Source organism: Nestor notabilis, unplaced genomic scaffold (assembly GCF_000696875.1).
Source record: "Nestor notabilis isolate BGI_N333 unplaced genomic scaffold, ASM69687v1 scaffold13314, whole genome shotgun sequence".
In the NCBI taxonomy this organism is placed as follows: Eukaryota; Metazoa; Chordata; class Aves; order Psittaciformes; family Psittacidae; genus Nestor; species Nestor notabilis.
In genome coordinates, this window is record NW_009926955.1 from 3,999 (window position 1) to 26,875 (window position 22,877).

Here is a 22,877-nt window from a genome sequence, read left to right on the forward strand (position 1 = left end):
TAAAGATACCCTGTGCTGCTGGCTCTGCTTCCACCGCGGGACAGCTTGGCTTGGGTTTGCTCCTTTAGGGCTCTTGGGCATCCTTGAAAATCAGTCCTAACCACTGTGCCCTGAGCAGGGGACCCGTTTGGTTAGTGGGAGCTGGGTCCCAAGGGCATCACTGGGTGCTTCAAAGCAAAGCCCAGCACCCAGGGCTGAGTTTGGAAGAGGAGGACCAAGGGACATCAGGCAGAGCTGCTCAAATGCAGGGCTGCTGCCATACAAAAAGCCACCCAGGAAGAGTCATTAGGGCTTGAACTAATTATAGTGTGTCTGGGTGGTGGCTGGAGGTTATGAAATAGGAAGTGTTTTCTAGCTGCATGGCTGCTTCGCTGGGTAAAGGGGATGTTGGTGCCATGCAGAGGGGATGCACCTGCAGTGCCTGTAAGGTCAGGAGAGCACAGGCTGAGCACCGGGGAGCCACTGCCACCATGGGCACCCAACTCAGTCAATTAGCGTGGCTCCAGACGAGCTCTGGCGATTCACTTGCTGATGGTTTGGGGGTTGCTGCCCCTTCTTATGGAGGTTTCTGTCCCATGTAGCCAGGGCTTGGCCAGGACCATTGTGGGGAGATGCTCAGTCTGTCCACACGTGAGACGGGCATGGTAGCACTGATGACCCCAATGGCTGTGACTTCCTTAAGTTTGGGTATGCTTTATTCAGACTCAGTTTTGTTATCACCTCCAGCACAGATTCTCTCTACCTTCCTCCTCAGTTAATCCATTAGATCTATCTCCTTAACACTGATAAAGCTCTACTTCTCAGAAGGCTGATGTTACCTACAAAACCTATTGCTCAAGTTGTCATTATTCCTTACTTTTTGAAGGAGAGTTCTATTTTCCCCCCTCTGTGCTAGTGGAGGTTTCTCCTGCAACCTTTGCTGTTGTTGTTGTGCACTGAGCAGAACATTGACTCATCGGCAGCCTCTGTGATAACTATAATTAGGAGAAAATGCATTTACAAAGCTCTTTCCTGTGATGCAAGCACATCATTGTCCTTGCAGAGGAATAATTCTTGCCGTGCTTTCAGGTGGGTGTGGGCAGCCAGTGATTACACTTGACACTCATATTGTTGGAGTGGATTTTCCTGGCTGGATATGCTACCTGCGGAGCAAGTGGTAGTCAGAAGCCGTCTTTATGGTCTCCACTTGTTTTGAGCATAAGTCTTTACCGATGTATTTAAACATATAGGAAAAGAATATGAATGTATAGAGTGGAGTAATCAAAGCACTGGGACTGTGTCATATACCCAGGGCCTTATTTAGTGCTTTTGAAAAAACATAAAATTCAAGAGAAGAAATTCACTGGAGTTTTGTCCAAACATCAGCTGGGGAGGAGGGTTGTTGGGAGAGCATCCCTGCTTGGGAATCCTTTCCCACTGCTGTATCTGAGCTGTGTTTTGAATGGTGTTTGTCCCTGTACACCCCTGAATACCCCGACACAGGGGCCAGGGGCTTGGGTGACTCTGCCCACCTCATTGGGGTGATAAAAAGCTTGGGAGCTCACAGCATCCCCTCCTGCCCCTCTGCCCTGAAGCCAGAGCTGCTCTGCAGCCTTCTCTTTGCTTTTGAGGTTCAACCCATTAGCACTAAACTGTGCCTGCACTTTCCTAGTTGCCAACAAGGAACAGACCATGGCAATAGTATAAAGAGAAGCAGGGTAAAGACTAGTTGAGCTGCACAAGTCTTTTTCTTTCCATCTCACATCTTGCCCCGCCATACAGCGTTTAGGACCAAGGAAGAACTGTCTTCCTAACATCCCATTAAATGCTGCTGTGCTCATCAGAGTAACTGCTGGGAGAAGAAGCAGAGAAAACTCATAAAGCTCTCCCGTTGCTCCAGGGAGAAAAGCACAATGTAGAAAACTATCTTGGCAGCTAAACAATAGGAAATACCTACGCACACCTCAGGCTGCTGCGTTTTACTTTGTCACCTCGATAGTTGCAGGTTCAATAGCTCAAAATAATCAGTGCCATACCACTGGAGATAACAGGAGAGATTATGGACCTGGACTGGCAACAGCCCGTTTTGGTGGGTGCAGAAGGTTGGTTGGGAGCATCCCATCGTGGATTGGCTCAAGACACCCCTCTGAGGGCTCTCCAGAACATTTTCCATTGCCAGTTACCCCCCATCAGCCCTCTGCCTCTGATGGGGAATTTATACCCAGAACCTGCCCGTGTTGTCCTGTTGGGGTTGGTCTGACCCTGCCACGTGGCATCCAGGAGCCTTTGGTTTCATTGGGCTTTCCCATGGGAAGGTGAAGTTGGTGGATCCGCTGAACCCAGGGCTGATTAAAAACCAAATCATACCAAATTCAGGTGCATTTGCTGCATCTCTTCCTCTTGCTGTGAGACCAGGAGGGACTCTGAGAGCGTTTATCAGTTCAAATGGCTGAGGCAGGTCAACCCTTGGTTATTTATTCCTCCAGCAAAGATAGGTGAGGTTTTCTACTTCCTGTATTATCTTGTTTGTGCCCACAGTAACAACGGTTCTAACCTTCAGAGAACCAACTGAAACACTTCCAGTGCCTCCTGCCAGAGGTTGGCACTGAGCTGCTTATCTGCCTTGTCAGGAAACAGCACTAAATTCACCTCCACCCGGTCCAACTGCCTGGCATGTTCTACTTCTCGTTGTTCCTTTGCCTCCCCCTGTGACGGGCCATTTGACACGTTTATAAATGGGTTTATGCTGTGTGGGATTAACCTACATTTATCATCATTCCGGGACAGAGGAATAAATGCTCAGTTTGATACAAGAAGTGACCCAGGTTGTTTCCCGCGCGGGAGGTCAGTATGTTTAGTAGGGTGGAAAGCACAGAGGATAATGCCCCGGTACAGCGAATTCCCCAGGCATCTCTGGAGCAGAGAGAGTCTGTTTGCTCAGTGCTTTGTGCTCTGGCCTCTGGGCATAAAAATAACCAAATACAAATAGTGGGTGTTCATACTAAGCTTTTAACTCTGTAATTCATGGGCAAAGGGGGATCCAGACTGATGCTAATGGGGCTGAGGGGAGGCAGAGGAGTGCAGACACCGCGGCTTGAAGTTCACAGCAAAATGTGGGTCTCTGCTCCAGAAGCACATCACTGATTTGGAGCAGGAGAAAATTGTCTTCCCACTTATTTCTACCCTGTATCTTCTGCAGAGGGAGGGCACTTTTCTTGTGGCTAAGTACTTACGCACCAAAAAACGTATTCTCTTATCATGTTATTGCTCATATTATCTTAAGCTTCTTATCAGGCCAGCCTGGATTATCTTGCTCCTCTCGCTGGGCTATTTATCCCCACCATATCTTGTCTCTCACTAAAGAAAACCTCCGTCTCCCTCCTACTTAGGAAGAGTAACACACAGCCACCCTCCCTGGGGAATGGCCAGGAATGCAAAATAACAAACGTTTGCTACCAAGACGGTGTGTCTTATGCAAAAACTTACAACCTCCTGCTCTGACCTTTCCTTTGTTATCCTTATCTTTTAAAGAACAGTATCTAAAGCTTTTGTTTGGGGAATAAAGCAAACAGGTTCCCCTTCCTTTCCCTCCATCCACAGCAATGCAGGAGCACCCTGTTCCTCCTTGCAGCCTATGGACAGGCGTTATTTTGCTGATGGGGTGAAATAGTGTTTGGGATGAAAGTTAGCATCATTCCTGAAGTCACCAGATGTGTCAGAACCCCTGTCCCCCAGGGGATTGTCTGACCTTTATCAAGACAGACGCAGCTTGTAAGCAAACCAGACTGACCCGGGAGTCCTCGCTGTGCATGAGCTACCCACAGACACTCCCCATCTTCCTCTCCCTCCTTGCAGGCCCGAGGCCCGTGTCTGGACGGTGATGTTGCTGCTGGGGACGTGCCTGCTGTACTGCACCCGTGTCACCGTGCCCATCTGCGCCGTCGCCCTGAGCTCCTACTTCGACTGGGACAAGAAGCAGTCTGGAATAGTGCTCAGCAGCTTCTTCTGGGGCTACTGCTTGACACAGATTATCGGGGGACACATCAGTGACCAGTACTGGAAATCATTCTCATCTTTGCCTCTGCTCGGGCTTTATTTCATCACACTTAGCTTGGCTGTGACCAACCCCAGTTCCAGTCTTGGCAGTGGCTGTGCCAAGTTTCACCCTGGGACAGCGATGGGGTGGAAGGGTGAAGTGTTCCCATGGGGAGATGCTTTATGGGGCTCTGCAGGTTGCTCTGAAAGCAGTTGAGGTGTCTGCATCAGCCTCTCACAGGGTCTGTAGCTCTGATTCAGAGAGGATGTATAGGTTTTGGCTGTCCGATTAGATTCCTACATCTAGAAATTGCTGCTGTGCTTACAGGGCAGTATGCACTGGTGGACTTTGCATAGCCAAAATCCCCAGCAAACACAGGGGGTATCCACATAATCATTACTGCCTTGAGAGCTCCTACAGAGCAGCTGCCAGGAGAGATCTACACTCACATTAATGAACACTTTAGACCAATATAGGTTTTTTGTCACCTGGAAACAGTGAAGAGCACTTTTAGACCAGCGTAACTCTTCTGATGGAGGCTGTTTTTAGCACTGCTTCCATAACTGGAGTGAAAAAAAGCAAACCCACAGGCTTACATGAAAGAAATAGTGGGTGTGAAGCAGGATTTATTTTAGAGAAGTGATAAATGCTGATGCTTTTCACATAGCTCATGGCTGCTGCTCACCGGGAGTGGTATTTGTCCATTAACAACCAGTTTGATCCCAGCAGTGCTGGACAGGAAGGGTTTATAGCTGCAACCACAAGAAGCAAACGTTTCCTTTTGCAAGCACAACAGCTTTGATTCGATCTGCACAGCGTGGCTTCATTTTCAGCTCAGCACCTCCAGTTTTTCCACCCTATATTCTCAAGCACAAGCAAACCCCCATCACAGTTTCCATCATGTTTGGGGAAAACAAGTGTCTCCATTTCATCATATCAACTAAAAAACAAATTCCCCAGGTAACTGTAAGGAAAGATCTGAGTAACCACCTGCTTGGGTTCCTTTCCCCAGCCACCCCATTCTTAGAGAGGAGAGCTTTCCCATGGAACCCTTTGTGAGGAACACGTGCCTGGAAGAGGTACACTATCCATGCAGTGCACTATGCTATTTCATTGTGTTCCTCAATAGTTTGCAAGCAAAAACCCACATGTGAACAGGCAGAGCTGGTGGAAAGGAGCAGATGGAAGAGACAACGCTGTGCCTGGATAAGAAAAGCAGGATGGTGACAGCAGCTTGGGCTTCCCCTCCAGCAGAGGCTTGAGCACATCGGTGCAGTGATGTCTCTGGGGTTGGTGTGTGCTGGAGCTGGATGGGAAGTCCTGGTGGGAGCAATCCCAGCTCGCTGCCTGCTCCAGGGGAGCCCGAGGTGGGAAGGGACAGGAGGTCAGAGCTACGCCCCAGAGGGCGAAAGACATTTGAGAGAGAAGAACAGGTTTGACTGAAAGGTGGCTCTTAAAAACAGGCTGAACTGGGAAGAGCCCCTGAGTCTTGACGGGGGGACTTTGCCCTTTCACCCTCCCCTGGGTTTTGACAACGTGGTTTCTGTGTTCCAGCATAGGAGGTGAGAAAGTCCTTCTCCTGTCAGCATCGGCCTGGGGGTTCCTCACGCTGCTCACCCCGCTGCTCGCCCACATCACTTCTGCACATCTCGCTTTCATGACCTCCTCCAGGTTCCTCATGGGGTTGCTGCAAGGTGAGACCTGTGTCCTGAGCGTGTGTTTGTCTGCCCATTGGCTTCCTTGCGTGGGGGCTCGTGTGCAGTGAATCTGGATGCAAGCCGCGTGGTTTGCAGTGCATGGACCCTTCTCCTGCGTGTTTGAGCCATCCTCTGCCTCAAAACTGCCTCCACATCCAGAGCTTCCATGGGGGAAGAAGGTGACCCTTCTAGAGAAAGCCACTGATAACCATTCCCCCGCAGAAATATTTGTGCCAGGCAAAGGCTGCTGTTTCTGAAACCATCCCTGTTCCTGTTTGGTTTTCCACATCTTAAAACCCCTTCGAAGCACTTGGCTAAAATCGGTCCTTGCTAAAACCTTTAGATCATTTGGGATGATTTTCCTTCCCTCTTGACGAGCTGCAGCACTTGGGAACTGTTGGGATAAGTGCATTGGCACTGATGGATTTACAGTAGCAGAGGTAATGATGAAACAAGGGATTATGAAGAAGGCACAAACAAACCTTCCACGGTTATGGATTCGCTTATATTGTTCTATATCCCTGTTTTGAATTCACCAAAGGTTTCGGTGCTTTGTCTTGGTGTTTAGCTCCTGCTGGATCCTTTACATTTGCTTTTGGTTTGCTCTCGAGGGCACAGGAGCCTGACTGCTCCCTGCCTTGTTCCCATTGCTCACAGGGGTGTATTTCCCATCTCTGACCAGCCTGTTATCCCAGAGGGTCCATGAGAGCGAGCGAGCCTTCACCTACAGCACAGTGGGGACCGGCTCACAGTTTGGGTAAGTTGAGCAGGTCTGAGCAGTGAGTGGCAGTCTCCAGACATCCTACGTGATGAAATGCCACTAAAGAGTTGGAGGCAAAACTCACAGCCCAAACTGCATGTGGATTCCTGGGTCCTCGAGGACACCGGCTGCAGCTGAGGAAGCCTCAGGCAGTTGCTGTCATGCATGTCAAGGGTTTATGTATGGTTTTAACTTTCTTTTCAAGCCAGACTTTGAAGGGTGTTTGCAACATTTAAATTACTATGGGAAACAGACTGATTCAGGAGGAGGAGCAAGGGTTGGCCTGAAACCTCTGTCCTCTCTGATAGATGTGGATAATATAACTTCTCACGTTAATGTCCATGAGAAGATTCTTTCTAATGGAAGGTTTGCTTAAAAGCCAAATAGAGATATTACTGTGTTTAATCACTTAACTTTCCAGTGTTACACATTCTCTGAGATACTTTCTGCACACCAGCAACCCCATGTTCTTTCCCTGATGTGCATGTTCCAGTGCGGGGTGAGGTCCCTGCATGGTTTCTCCTGCCCAGGTGAGGATCTGGGCCAAGATGCCACACGGGGAGCAGGGCACGTTGTGATGGGGCTGGTGTTCAGCAGCTCCTTTAAGTGCACTTAGTGACATGTAGCATCCACCCCGGGGAGTATCTCCCACTGATGCCTCCAGTCCCAATGCTCTTTGCCAGACCTGTGATCCCAGGGTGGTTTTCCCTGCAGGACACTGGTGATCGGTGGTGCTGGTTCTCTCTTCCTGGATTGGTACGGCTGGGAGAGCGTTTTCTACTTCTCCGGTTTGCTCACTTTGCTCTGGGTTTACTGCACCTGCAAGTACCTCCTGAGTGAGAAAGGTAAATCCAGGCACCTCTATCCCTTGGCTGGCAGCTGTGGGACCCACGTGGTGCCTCTCCCTTGTTTTCTGCCAATCCTCTGTATTTCCAAGATTATTCCTGGTTTTACACAAAGACCTTGTATTCAGATGTCTTCTGTAATACACGCTGTGTCTCACCCAAGATGCTAAACCCAGAAATGAGGTTTTGAGCTCTGGCATTGCTGATTTCCTATTCCAAGTCCCACACTGGATTATAGTGCTGTCAAAAGCCTGATTTGACTCCTCAGTACTCTTAAGCACCAAACAGAGATCTTCAAAGTGGATTAAACTAAAGCAGAGCAAGATACTTATTCCAAACAAAGAACATCTACACACAGAGCTTTTAAAAACCAGTTAATCCTGAATGTATCTTCCCAGATAACTGTCTGGGAGTAATTCCACACATGGGGAAACCCTTACACCTGGCTACAGCGTTATTAGTACAGTGTGGTTTGGAGGAGCCCAGCTCATCAGGAGCCTGGTGTGTGCTTGATGCTGCACAAAATCCAGTCCTGGTCCGTGCCCAAGGGATTTTTCTTCTAACAGGAGATATAACAAATGGGTGGAGGTGGCTGGATGGGAAAAATATGTGGATACAGTGGAAAAAATTTGGTCAATATAAAGCGATCTTTCCATGAGCATTCAATAGTGGTATAGCCAAAAAACAAGGGGTAGAAGGAGATTAAAGGTAGCTGTAGAGCAATCTCCCAAGGCTCCCTCCAGCTGCACAGAAAATTACTGATCAAAGCTTCCCTTTGTATGTTTTCTTCCCTGCAGAACTCATCGTCCCCATGGACTATTTAATGAGAGGCCTCTCGATATCCAAGCAGACCAAAGTTCCCTGGAAGCAGCTGTTTCGGAAGGCACCGATATGGTAGGCAGCTGCGGTGGCCTCGAGCATCGGCAGGGCTGGGGAACAGCCTCCTTCCAAGGGCTTTTTCTCCCCTTTGTGCTTATTTCTTTTGCTTATGTGTATTTGGTCCACTTATTTGTGAAACACGACCAGCTTTTCTAACCCTTCTGTGTAAATAAAGAACTAAAAAGGTAAGCTTGACAAAAGGAGGTTTATATTCTGTCCAGAGGAATGTCAGGCTTGAATGTTACTGGCAAATCCTTCTCCTTCACAGGCTGTTCCCTGGATGTGTCGTGTGCTCCTCTGGAGTGATATTCTCCATCAGTCTGGTTAGAAATGCTGCTTGTAATGGGCTCCTAAGAAGTGCTGCTCAGGGGCACTGGGTGTTCTCATTGCTGGCAAAACGTCTTTTTAATAGCTGTTTTTTCTTTGGGATGGTGCATTCGGTACTGAAGCTCATCCAAGCATGTTCCCAAGTGCTGTATTAAGACAGGGAGGAGGGCGGTGGGGCTGCGGGGCAGCAAGCCCATTCCTGCCTTGAATAACCACGGAGCATCTGCTGATAACAAATCCCTAGAAAGCCCTGAACCCCTCTCGGAGCAGGACAGCTCTCACAGCACTGGGAAATGCACTCACACCACTGCTGCTGCAGTTAACCTTGCCTGATGGTGGGCACTGGGTGATGACGAGAAGGAGGAACGAGCAGTGCTGCGAGTGGCAAGCCAAAAGGAGTCATTGTCTATGGAAAAAGCAGGAAGCAATTGTAGCGCTCTGAGGGATTCCTTTATCAACCAGGAACTGAAACACTCTGCTCGAGTGCCTGTTTCCCAGCGTGACCTGTCACTCCTGATGATTTCCTCTCTGCTGTGTGTTTTCAGGGCTGTCATCATCGCTCAGCTCTCCACGGCCAGCACGTTTTTCACTCTCCTCTCTTGGCTGCCAACTTTCTTTAAGGAAACTTTCCCCGAGTCCAAAGTAAGTTGGCTCTAAGACATCGCAGGTTTCAGTGCGAATGAGGTTGTGCCGGATACCTGCTGAAATGGGGTGTTAGGGAGGGAGATGATGGCAGAGGGATGTGGGGAGATCAGGCTGGGAAGCAGGAGGAGGTGGGAGGTTTCTCTGCGGGGTTAGGAGTCATTACTCTCCTGCACATACATTTGGAGGTGCATCTTCCAGGTAGGCAGAGGCTGGTTTCTGGTTGCTTCTTTAGGGATGCTGAAGTGAGGTGGAGCTGGAGCACTTTCCATGCAGGGAAGAGAGGGTTATATTCATTTTTTAGACTGCTTTTCTTCGGAGGTTTTCAAATGGCACAGAGCTCATGACATTATGCAGTTACAAATACCCACCGTTCACATCTGAGTTTTTAACTGTGCTGCCATTGTGCAGCTCAGACCTGCCTGAGAAAATCATAATTACCTTTAATAACGTGTACTTCAAAAATACTGTAGCAGTTTCCCTCTCCTCAGCGCTAATGATGTTCCCATTTTCCAGAAGCCTGGGCTGAGAGCTGGAATTTAGATCTTGTTCTCAGAAACTCAGACACTCTTTACACAATGGCTCTGTTAGGTTTTTATAATTTCCAGAGCTGCTTACAAGCGCCTTTTCGTATTACATGTGTAAGGTGCTTTCTGGCAGACTTGATATTCATATTAAAATCATGTATTAAACCAAGCAAACATATTGTAGTGACAAGATCTGTGCACCTCGAGTAATGTGCTTGTGCAGCAGTAATTTACCATCTGTTCAGCATTATATCACGGTGCCTTTATGTAAGATGCTCTATGAGCGTTCCCGCAGCTGGTAATTGCTTCGTATGTTTTAATAGAACAGGGCTTGAGGATGCTCGGTTTTAAAGGATGGATGATAATCCTTAATGTGGGAAACCTGTGTCACCTACTGGTCAAAGTCCCTTTCTGCAGGTGGGCTGCCTTCACCGCTGCTGGCAGCCCATTGGGGTGGAGGTGATGGAGGGTTTTGGCTCAAGGTGATGGGCTGTCAGGATGAGACAGTGGTTCAGGGTTGGGACTGACTCGCTGAGCAGCCCCAGCTGATGTTAACAGACAGCCCCACAGGCCCCATGGGGTAACCCTTCCAAAAGTGACCAAGACCCACAATTCCCATGGCACTGAAAGCTGGAGATGGTCTCTAGTGTGATGTCCAGGAACAGGATCAGTCCTCTTGCGCATCCTAAAGCCAGGCAAGGGAAGGAGGGATGCCCCCATGGGGTGACAAGCTCGGAGTGAAGTGGGATACACCGGGGGTGATGAAGCTCAGCCCAACCCACACTGCTTTCAGCTCCTTGTGGGATCTGGGCACCAAAACGTCTCTGAGCTGCTGTAATCCAGATGTCCGGTAATCATCTGTGATTACAACTGTAGCAAGCTCACTTAATTGCAAATAGGCCAAAGTATGTTGCTGCCCATAACGCTTCCTAATCCTGGCATTAGAAAATCCAGCTCTGTTCCCTCAGCTTCACAGGGATGCTGCTAATGAGGCTGAAGCTGATGGTGGAATTCTGCCAGCAGCTTTACTGATGACCCACAGGGCAGACTAAAATCTACACTTGCTTTGCAGGGCTCTGTGGCTCTGCCATGTCACCTTGCAGAGCAGTAAACTTTAATCCCTCTTTCCCAGAGCTTTCTGCCTCTGCAGGGTCACCAGGGCAAAAGAAAAAGCAAGAAACCTACAGATGCCACAGCCCTGTGATGCTCCTTCTGCCTCAGAGACTTTGGGTGTAGCTGGGAGCTTGCTGTGCAAAGGGGGTAGAGATCCTGCAAGAAGTCCTGATCGCTCCATTTGTTTTCCTTCTTACAGATATCACAGACTATCACATAAAATGCTTGCAAAGAAACTCAGCTCTGACAGCAAACCTCTCTTGACTTCTGCTCCCTTTCAGGGCTGGGTGTTTAATGTGGTTCCCTGGCTGGTTGCGATTCCAACGAGCTTGTTCAGTGGATTTCTGTCTGATCATTTAATCAGCAAAGGTAAGAGCTCTTTTGGCTTTTCCTCAGCTCCTACTTTATGCGATGTGGGAAGAGGACCTGGGTGGGAGGAGGTGGGCTTGTTGGTAGGGTGAAGACCCAGCAAATAGATACGAGGTTCTGATATGAAAGCAGAATAAATACTCCAGGGTCCAAATCCCATCTGTGTGTTTGGGGCTCCCTTTGATCTCAGTCGCAATATCCACCTGGAGATGAAATTTGGCCATCTGAAATCTGCTTACCCTGTGGTGTCCTGGCTGGAGAACAAGGAGACCTGGTGAGCTGTGCTTAACTCCAACTCTCCCTTTCTCTTCCAGGGTACAAAACCATCACCATTCGTAAGTTCATGCAGGTAAGAGAGCTGAAGCACAGGAGAGATGCCCGAGTTACCTGCTGGGCTGTGCTTACATGGCAGATTAGACCTCTGGGTTGGTGGTTATAGGTGGAAAAAGGGCAGGTTTGCGGATTGATTGGTGATCAGTACGTATGGGAAATGAAATAAGTGCAAAACCCTGACTGAGGAACAGAGCGTGGACCAGAGGTAATGTTGAGCGCAGAGATTTGTGAGTGCTCTGCAGAGGTTTTCTTTCACAGGCAGAAGCCAACCATACACTGTCACTCCAAATGACCCCTTAGACACTGAGGAAATAGCAACACAAGGATGAACAGAAATAGAAATGCTGGGTGAGAGCAGAGCGTATCCTCCCTGCTCCGCAGCATCCCATCCTTCCCGACAGACACAGAAAGGCAGGGATACAAAAGGCTCGAGAAACACCTGGTGCTTATGAGTTCTTGCCACTGTAGAAGGGAACAGTTTGTCCATGGAAGGACTCACTTTATTCCCTACAGAAAACGTGCTGTGGTGTTTGATTTTCCCTTTCTTCCAGGTCATTGGCTCCGGTGTCTCGAGCATTTTTGCTTTGTGCCTGGGCCAGACCTCCAGCTTCTGCAGAGCGATAGTGTTCGCCTCTGCCTCCGTTGGCCTCCAGACCTTTAACCACAGGTAACCAGCGACAGCAGCAGGAGCTGTGGCCCTTAGTTCTTATCCCACATTTGGCATTTCGGGGGCCTGGAGGAAGCTGCCTCCTTTGTGACTGTCAGAGCAAGAACTGGTGCTTGTCTGAGCATCCTGTGTTGGTCCCTGCAAGGCCAGTAGAGTTTAGGAGGTTGGAAGTGATGCAGCAAACCTCTAGTGTGGGGAAGGGCTGGGACCAGCAGGTATTAGGGAGATGAATCAGGAGGGGAATTGCACTTTTGGTCCTCTAAATGCTTTAAGTTGAATCTTTTTCCTCCTGGTACTCTCCGGTGCTGCTTCACTCTCAGCCTCTTTCCTCCTTTCCCCCACCAGTGCCATTTATTGCCTAGGACCCTTTCTTTTGTTTGACAGACTAAACTCTGGGTGAATGATGGAAAAGGAGTCGTGCTCCATTAAAACAACCATTTCCCTCTGTGTTTCTCACTAGTGGCATTTCAGTCAACGTACAGGATCTGGCCCCCTCGTGTGCTGGCTTGCTGTTCGGTAAGGATCCCCATGGGAGAGGCAGTGCATGCGGGGGGAACACGGTCAGCAGCAAGAAGGGTTGAGCTCTGTGCAATGTCTATTCCATATGTGCAGCCTCAGCTTCCTCCTGTGATATACTTGCTTTCCTTTACAGGTGTTGGGAATACAGGTGGAGCTCTCCTAGGTAAAGTACCTTCCCCAAGCTCAGCCCCTCCTGAGCAGTCCTACGCTTGCAGGCAAAGAGGATCTGGACCTGGAGCCTTTGCATTTCTTTCTCTTCTCTCCCAACCCAGGTGTCATTTGTGTGTACCTGGCTGGTTACCTGATTGAAACAACCGGCTCCTGGATCTCTGTTTTCAACCTGGTGGCTGCTGTCAACAGCATTGGCCTCTGTGCATTCCTCCTGTTCGGAGAGGCCCAGAGGGTGGACACAGACTCTGCATATATGGACCTCTAGAGATGAGTCCAAAGGGCAGGAGAGCGTCACGACCATGTGTCATTGTTGCACAAGTGCCAAAGAACATATTTTTTTTAGGTGTTTAACAGGAAAAAATATATTGGGACCAAATACATTGTGGATCTGGATGGAACCCGTGGGAGAAAAGAAAGTTAGAGTTTTCCTTTTTGCTCAGGGCATAGCTGATGGCCTGCAGAGCCATCCAGCTCAACATCTCCAATGAGGATACAGCCAGCGTGACCAGTTTGTCCCAGTCGGTGTCTAGTGGACAAGTACCATGTGGCTGAAGCAGCTCACATGGTGTGTCTCCAAAGGCTGCTGTGGTTTGGGACTACAGGGAGGCGGATGGTGGCACGTGTCCTCTGAACTACATGAAAGGAATAATGCACATGGATGTACCTCTGACCTTACCCGTCCCTTGTGTGCCTTTGTTTTGCAGCCTGCTCAACAGGTACAAGCCAGGTTGAGGTGAATTCAAGGCTTCTCTTCAGGGGAAGTCTTCTGGCTGGATGTCTGCTGTGGAGCCAGGGGCCTGAGGTTGCATCGATGCTGAGCTGGGATGAGGCAAAGCAAATCTCTCACACCGGCTGAGCCCATCTTTGCTCAGGGGTTCCCATCTCTCCTGGTTGGCTTTAACTCCATCCCTGAACCAAGGCAGAGCAGCTCCAGTGTGAGAGCAGAGTTCAGCTGCAGTCACCTATGGTCAGGCATAGCTGGGCTGACCTTGTGGTGTAGTTGCAGGCAAGGAATCCCCTGGCATCAGAGGGAGATACGTGGCTGTACACGCCTCTGAGCCTGAATGTCTTAAGTTATTTATACATATTTTTAAATCTAAGTACCAAATTCTATATTTTATGGACTTGAGGCCTGACTCTGCTTATTTTGAGTGGTTTTCCCACCAAACCCCATAGTATCTCTAGAAGGGAAGGATTTACCAGCCTCTGGTTTCTGGTTTTGTAGGTTCTATTTTAAATGCGACATTTCATATTAAAGCAATTCCTTGCTTTCCCTCCCACCCCCTGCTTGCAGCCTGAAAGGATCGCTTTGATTGCTCCAGGAAACTTCAGCTGAGCCTTGGGACCTTGCTGGGCGGGAAAGCTTTAGGTTACCCCCTGCTTCTCCTTTTGTTTTGGCCAAATTTCCTCTTGGAGGGTATGTTGGAGCCATGTTAAGTTTCTGAATAACTGAGTTTATAGTGGAAATACTGACAGCCTTTTAATTGCAGAGCTACTAATGGGTGCCACTAAGCTAAGCTGGGTTACTTACCAGGGATGTTAAGAGACAAAGAAGTGACTAACTGATGTCTTTGCAATAGAATATGGGATCCCTGTGACCTGGCTGGGGGCTGGATTAGTAAGAAAGCGGATTTTTTCCTCCTCCTGTGTTTTTTCTCTCTAAAAGACTGGTTGCTACAACCCTGTATCGGAGGTGCTGCAGAACCAGGACACACAAATGCTGCTGGGAAGCCTCTTAAAATCAGTGGGTAAAATGGGGAGGGCACCCAGAGCAAATGCAAGCCAGGCTTGCCAAAGAGGCCCGAGGCTGTGCAGACACCTCTGCCAGCCTTGTCCCTCATCCAGCCTGAGCAGATTGTTTGCGTGGCCTTTCTGTAGGGACATAGGAGAAATCCAGATGTGGGTTTCTCTTTCATCATCTTCCCTGGACGTTCACTGCTGTACGTCAGGAGCACGAGGAGGGGATTCTGGTTCTCTCTGCTGGTTGCACCATCCCTTGGGGAAGAGCTGATGAGTTCAAATCACTCGCATTCAAAGCAGGCAGCTCGGTCACCCCTTGGCTCTGCAAGCTGGGATGTTTGGAACTCACCTTCAAAGAAAAGTCAGTGTTGCTGCTGTGCCTTCTCTGTAAACCCAGCTGACGCTTTGATGGGCAGTCCAGATCATCTCTCTCTGTAAACTGGTTAATAAGTTAAATATTTGAAGTACATTTGAGGTTTCGTTATGTTCGTACCTCTTTGGAGAAGTACTGAATCCATTTTACATGGCCGTGCTATCGTTTGTTTAAGCAGCCTTGCCAAAGCTTGCTGCCTGAGAGGTTTTGTTACAGAAGACCTGGCAAAATAAAGACATCGAATCGTTTTCACACTGCTTGACTTTCCTCTCAGTGCAGAGGTGCTAATCTGTGTGATCAGCCAGGGCCAGACACAGCTCAAGTGCTTTTAATGTGATTAACTCCTCAGGGCTGGTGTGAGAGGATGGGGAGGCTCTGCTGGGAGAGTATCAGGCTGGCAGATTGTCACAGCATCCTTGTGTGTGTTTGTACCTTGGGCCTCAGAGCACGTCCATCTACATCTTGCTGTTCAGCAGCGCTGTGGTCAGTCCAGCGTCTGGAGGCTTGCTCCAATATCAGCTATTTGAGTAGCAGCACAAGTGGAGCAAGGCTTCGGTCAGGTAGATAATACCCCCGCAGGCAGATCGCCTCCACCTGGAGACTGTGCTGATAAAACCAGATCGATCACTTCTTTGCATCCTCGCTGATAGGTTCGAACTGATGCCAACAGAGGGAGCTGTTAGATTTGGGATGTGGCAGCTCCCGGCTGGTGAGAGCTGCCGAGCCTGGCCCCGGCACAGCTGGCACAGCTGGCACGGACAGTACGGATGGTTCGCCTGGCACAGCTGGCACAGCTGGGCAGTGATCAGAGCCCTGCCTGGTGGCTGTCACCGATGGAGTGAGTCCCAGGACCTGCTGCCCCAGCATTCGCCTTCCCTCATCGTTTGGCAGTTGTACAGTTAGTGTGGAGGGAGCAAGAGTTTGGGAATACATGTTAAAAAGAGAAATAGCCACTAAAGGAATTCTAAGCCGCGTCTGCAGGGTCATGGGACCAAGAAAATGTCTTTAAGGGCTGCAGAGTTCACTCAGTGTCTCATCAATGCGCTCAGAAAAAAGCAACATGAAACTCTCCCCATCTTTTCCTGTCCCTTTGCTCCTCTTACCAAGGAATAGGCAGTCTCTGACATACACACTTGAGCTGTTTTGGCCTGGAAAGCTCTAAGAAGCCACAGACCCACCTTAAACCTGCCCTGTTCTTTATGGGATCTTGCAACTGTGTAAAGCCTCAGACAGAAGAATAAGCTCTGCCACATTCCTTGAACTATCCAGGTCACAGGACTACTCTGCCCGCCAGGCTGGATCCCAGCTTTCCAGCCTGCCTTGAGCAAGCAGGGACATGTACAGTGCAAAAGGGACTGGGAATCTGGGACAGGGCTTAAAGGCTGATTAATCCCAGTTATGTTGTATTGGTGCTGTGGGTTGGGATTGATGGATCGGTTTGTATTTAAATAGTTTGGGGCATATTCAATAGCTGGCATTGGAAGGATTCTGTTTTATTGCACTTTGCATAACACAAAATCAATAAACACATTCAAGCAGATGGAAAGCAAAACACGGGAGAAAAATAGCACAATTTGGAGGAGGAAAGAAATAGCAAAGAGCACTTCTCGCTGGTACTTTCGCCTTGAAAACACAAGCAGATGCTCTCCCTGCAGAGACCTGATCTAACATCCACCTGCCAGCTCCCTGGGGCTGGGCCATGCCCCAAAGACACCACTGCTCTGCAAAGGGCACCCAGCACCGTAACAAGCAGAATATCACCATTTATTGCAGCTGTGACCTACTGCATGGCACATAATGAGGAATTTTCCATTTCAAACTTTAATGCAATAATTAAGATGTCCATTAAGGTCTTTACAGTTTGAGTGCTTGTAATTAGAAATGGGGGTGATGGGGTTGTGTGTATATGTGTGATGACAGACATGCAGCCCAGGGCATCAAGCCCATGCCAGCAGCTTTAACTGCTCTTCCCTTTTTAATTCCCTGTTTTCTTTCTTCAAACTGATTTTCCTGGTTTTGTTTCTAATTGTCCTCAGTCCAGGTGGCCTGAAAACATGTGAAAACCAGTCTTAGTTCCATAACCACAACTTGGTTTTTAAAGAGAGCTTGTCCTCTCTACCTCCAAAATACAGGTGCTCCCAGGCTGTGGGTTTTGGGGCTGTCTCTGAGCAGGGAGCCCCTTGGGGCTCTCAGGCATCACTTTAGGCCAGGCTGTCCTATCTGGTTGCCCTTCAGCAGTGCCAGGGACATGGTGTGTGCCAGGACAGCCAAGCTCCATCAGCAGAGTCACAGGAATAACAGAAACAGAGCGTGATCATCAGCCATAGTTTATGCTGCAGGTGGTCTCCAGACTCCTTTAGCTCCCAGCACACACAGTTCCTGGTGCACGATTAAGGGTGAGGTAGGTTTTAAGCCAATAATGGAAAGAGAAGAAACCCCCTATATAAACCATATAAACCCACGTCTTCCAAAGTCTCTCTTATCCTGGGGTGCCAAAGTCCCATTACCCAGTAATAGGATTTGGCGTCCTAAAGCAGTACGGAAATACTGGTAAAATTTTGCTCCCAAATCACCAGATTTTTGCAAAGGATTAACAAAAATTAGTGATTTGACTGAGGAAGTGGCTGCCAGAAAAGCTTCAGCTGATCCCTTGAATCCCTTCCCAAATTGCTTTCCCCTGCTCTGTGCAACTACTAATTTACTAGTGACTTACTCTTGTTCCTGCGAACACAGTGCTGGGTGCGATGTCCTGGTGCTTTGGCATTAAATATTCTCTAATAAATTGTTTTTCATTTCAGCTCCAATAAAACCCCACTTCCATGGGAGACAATGGAAAGGTACATGTGTAATAATCCCGGGTAGGACTTTGCACAAAGAAATTAGCAACCTACTCGCGCACGTCCTGCAGCCTCATTAAACACAAACCGTTCGTGGTTGACAGGGGATTTTCTTGTGCAACCATTTAGGCTCATTGCAGCTGTTAAGTTCCTTTCATGTTGGGTTTTTTTCCTCCTTCCTACCAAGTCTCAGACAAACCCACTCTTTTACAATCTCTCCTGTGTACCTGAGTTACAAGCGAAGTGGATGCTTTCATGAGATTCATCCTTGTCCCTTCAGATGCCTGGAGCTGGTGTGAATCTCAGCTGATCATGGGTGATTCTATGGCTTTGCTCTTATTTTGCCCCAAATGAGACATGCTCCATAAACCTGGTGTCACATTATTTCCCAGCTGCAGTTGCCTTCAAGTGGTTTTGCTGCTAAAACCAACCTGCCCCATCCCTGGCAGTGTTCAAGGCCAGGTTGGATGGGACTTGGAGCAACATGCTCTAGTGGAAGGTGTCCCTGCCCGTGACAAGGGGTTGGAACAAAATGGTCTTCAAAGTGCCTTTCAATCCAAACCATTCTGTGATTCTATGATTCTATGAACCTGATTCTCTGTGCTTGCAGCTCTGCTCCAGCATCCTTCCTCTGTCTCCTCCATCCTGTGGTCCATCCCTCTCTATGCCCCTCTCCACAAGCCCATTTAGCAGGTCTGGGGGCACGGACAAGGCTCCCAAATGCCCCCAGGCTCATCGAAGGGAGGATGAACCCTCTTCTTCTCCACCCCAAACATGGGTATTTACTGGTTATTTAGCAAAATAACTCCTCCTAAACAAGTATGTTACCAGTGAGAGCATAATCAGATGTCAGAGAACAGATCTTCAGATGAGTAACTGATCATGATCTGTTGTATTTCATTGTATTTCAGCCCATCTGGGGCACAATTGCACTTTGCAAAGGGCTGGAGGCTGCAGTTCCCACTGCAGGAGCCACCTGGAGCAGTGAAAGCTCAGCAGAAAACCTCCGTCCTTGCAATTTACATTTACAGAAGTCTCTAAGTAGGACACACATTGCAACCAAGTGGGTGACCTGAGGAAGGTCTGCACAGCCCTGGGCTGCCCTGCCACGAGAGCCAGCACTGGTGGGGACGGGCTGTTCTGCACCTGGACAGAAAGGTTTGGATCCAGGGACCAGGACAAACCTTTCCAGAGGGAAAAGTTTGTGCCTGGAGTCAGTTGGGAGTGAAAAATCCAAATTTAACTCATTTCTTACTTAAACGAAGCATTTTTTGGGATTAAAAACTATGGGGAAATTTTGATTCACCTCCAAATCAGATTTTTTCCTGGCTCGTGGCTCTGTGATGAGTGAAGTGAAAAGCTCTAGTCTTTATGTTGCCAAACTCTGGATGAAGCTCTTCATCCTTTGAGCTCTGCCAAATGCCGAGTGATCTCTTTCAACACCTTTGGATCACTTCAGTATTTTCAGAAGTGCATTGTGTAATTTTGATTCGAGTTAGGATAAAATTACTGCAATCCAGAAGCAGAAACAGCGACTTGAGATGGACAAACTCTTCCTGGCAGGTTATGGAAATGGGAATAGCTCGGGGTTGAAAAATGGGAGAACTGAAAGATAAATGTGCCTGGAACCAGCTGTATCTTAAAGGGTTTAGGATAGAAACCATGCCTGAAAGAGTATCATTAAGATGTATTAGCCACAGGTTTAAAGGATATGGATAAAGCTGTTCAGGATGGAAACTGAACCAGATTCACTGTTGTTTCAAAACCAGCTATGCTAATACATGTGCAATTATATGCTGAATTTGCCACGGTAGTTAGCCTGGCTGAGACCTGCCTGTGTGGGTTGTATCTGTGTGTGCTGTCACACTTAAAACACGCCGAGTAGACACATGAATATCTGGCTTGTAAATGTAACACCAAGGTAATGCAATTTGGGGTATTAGTGGTTGGTTTCACTGCTTGGATTGAGAGGGGGCTAAGGCTGACAGCTCTGATAAGGCATCTGCCTCCAGGAGTGTCCCAGATCATGGAAACCAACAGGGGTTTTGCTTTAGCACCTAACCTTTTCTGGCAGGTTTAATGCAGAGCCAAAACCTACATCATGAGTAAGAAACGGTGTATTTAGGCATTGCTCAGGGCTTCAGTGTTTGTAGGTGAATCTTTACCATTGGGCTGGTAAGAACATATCATCACTCTCAGTAATGACACTGTTTTCCCTCTTTTCCTTAAATGCAGTGCCAATTTTTATCCTTTTCTGATAGTGTCAGTTCATCCTCTCCCTCCTCCTCCTCCTCCTCCTCCTTGGAGATTTCTGGATTAAAGGGTAAAGCACTGAATTGATTTCCTGAACGTGCATTAGAGAGGATTATTCAGGAGATTCAGCTGTGTTTGGTGGATTAGTATTTCCAGGGAAAGGCATCTCTTATCTCAGCCAATACTTCTCTCAACATATTCCAGAGCATCTTTTTCTTTTGCAGGCAAGGAGGAGCATCTGTACTGACAAAGTTCTGCAGAACTGCTGCAGAAGTTCACAGTACTAGTGTTTAAGCTTCAGTGTCTTTTGTAACTACAGTGTTTTCCATGTAACGCATGAAGGGCGATTTGTGTGAATTCTGCCCTTCTTCACTCTGTTAATTATAAGGAATAAAACCAGGCACATGTCAGGCAGACACAGAAGTCACCACCAGCACCAGGGAAGTCTGGTACAAATCTCTGTGCAGCATCACTTGCTGTCTGAGACAAGGGCACAGCATTTAGATGAAATAGGGGCCTGTCCAATTAAGCAATTTGGCTCAAACTCCATCACAAACATAGCAGATCAAGGGCCTATTATGTTATAAGAGCAATCTGTGAAGCCTTTACAGCAATGTGTGTCTCTGAATTATGCTTCAGAGGTGAACAACTGAAGTGAAGCTCAAGCTGCCTCCCTCCTGGTCTGTCTTGCACATGAAGGACACTGTGGATAATTGAGCAGAAGAGGCAAAACCTGTTCCCAGGAGAGGTGGAGGTGAGTCAGCCTAAACCCTAATTGAGACCTTGGAGACCAGCCTTTAGATGTCAACCAGCTGGACAAAACTGATTGCTCCTCAGTCATGCTTCAACACATCAGCTGGGCTCCACTCGCTCTCGGCTTTAGCAGGGCTCAGTCTGGGAATGGCTGTAAGGAAAAAGAAGAAAGGAATAAAACCATCCCAGATTTCAGCAGGGGGCAGAAGAAATAATTCTGAAGGACTGTCTGTCCATCCCTGGGGATTTTGTTCTGGGTATTGACTCTACTCTTGCGTGGTCCAAGGTTTGCAACAACACTGCTGTAAGGCAGAGTGAGCGTTAGAAGCAAGCTGGGGACTAGTACCTGCAGGATGCCTTGTAAAATCATCCTGCCCTATTCTCAGCACATCTGGCAGCTGCTTCAGAGGCAAAAAGGGTCTTTGCTTTTGTACTGCCCTGCAAACAGAGAAAGGCACAGGGTGCTGCGGCCAGTTTCCTGAGAGCTGTTCCTGAAATGCTTGTTTTCAAGAACTGGTGTGGCTTTTGCTCCAAGTCTCAGTCTAGGACAGGAGCAGAAAATCCTTTAGTGTCAAATAAAACCACCTACTTGCCGGTAAGGATGGGGAAGAAAACTGGCAGCAGCTGAAAGGTTGCACTAGGAGGAATGGAGTTCCACTCACTTGAGATGGTTACCAGCATTCGGAACAGGAGATGCTGAAATGCAGGAACGTGACCTGACACAAAGAACAAACACAAAACACATGATTTATTATTAGTCCCCTCGCATGATGTGCTGTTAGCTAATGCCTCAGCAATGCATTTCCAACAGGCAATGTAATGAGTATTGTCTTGCTTGGCTTCAGATAGAAACTTCAAGTTGAGACGTGGATTGGAACATCTTGTGGTCCCTCTTGCTTTCCTCTTTTCTTCCCACAGGAATCTCCATCTTTCTTCCCTGTTCCCGTAGCAGAAGTGTCCCACACCAGGTCACCATCTTTTTTGCTTTCTACAACAAATCATAGGAGAATTCTCTACACCTCTGTGTACCTAAACAATACAGATAGATGGACAATATCATAGAATCATAGAATAGTTAGCGTTGGAAAGGACCTTAAGATCATCTAGTTCCAATATCATCCTTTTCTCTCAATTTCTAGGTTTCTGTAAATAATGTTTTCTCTCTAAAAGATTCCTCCCCTCCAAAGGTCTTCCTGAAAAAAACAGCTCTTCGAATAAGCCGTTTGGGGTTTGGGATGGATATATCCCGCAGGAATTTCTCTTGGTTTCGTTCTCCAAGTGTTTCGAGTGGAAAACCTCAAGCAGATGGCGCCCGAGAGAGCACATTGCACCTCTGCACCTTTTAGGACTGATGTAACTTACGCTCAACTGCAAAACAGCTTCTTTCCCACTGTTCCTTACACCAGCTTTTAACAGGGACCTCTTCAGTGACACACCTCTGTAATTACAACTTGCGCTTCAGAAGTGATACCTTTAACCATGGAAATTAAACACGTTGCTCCCAAGCTCCCAGTCATTTGCAGAAGGTTGGGAAGACCCCTGAGGACCTGCCCCCATGAAGTTTCAGTGTAGGAAAGGGGGAGAAAACAGGAGAGGGATGCAGTGCTTGGCCCTCAGAGAGCGAAGAGCAACCTGCAAGTGTGTGTGCCCCAACTGCAGCCTGGGCTCGATGTAAATCTTCCCCCCGTGCTGCAGCACCACTTGCTTGATAAACGATGCTGCAGCCTCAAGTGTCAAAAGGGAAGAAAAAGACCCAATTTTTCCCTCCCCCTACTTCTTTCTACTGATTTTTGACAAGCTGGAAGAGAACAGGGGGAGAGGGAAAGGCTGACGCATGTTTGATATACACTTTTGACGGAGCTTTTACTTTATTATGTTTAATTGAAAAGTGTTAACGACGTCCGACATGAATATTCAGCTGATGCCTTTTGGTGCTGTTCCAGGAGTTACGATCGCCTGTGATTCCACTACGGTTTCTCAGCACGGAGCCCTGTCAAAGCCAGAGTGACAGTGGGGAAGCTATTAATTGAAATAGCTTCATTAATTAGTAATTAACA

The 22,877-nt window shown here is 48.1% G+C and overlaps 1 protein-coding gene across 1 annotated transcript; it reads left to right on the forward strand.

Moving 5' to 3' along the window:
* Window positions 1–3,803: 3,803 nt before the first annotated feature.
* Window positions 3,804–13,129, forward strand: SLC17A9 (solute carrier family 17 (vesicular nucleotide transporter), member 9; the record flags this gene model as incomplete). The annotated part of the gene is made up of 12 exons (XM_010013836.1): window positions 3,804–4,032; window positions 5,570–5,709; window positions 6,370–6,469; window positions 7,187–7,317; window positions 8,115–8,211; window positions 9,069–9,165; window positions 11,087–11,174; window positions 11,489–11,523; window positions 12,059–12,174; window positions 12,635–12,690; window positions 12,827–12,856; window positions 12,966–13,129. Coding segments are annotated over 12 exons (1,283 nt in total), but the record flags the coding sequence as incomplete, so codon positions are not given.
* Between the last annotated feature and the right edge of the window lie 9,748 nt (window positions 13,130–22,877).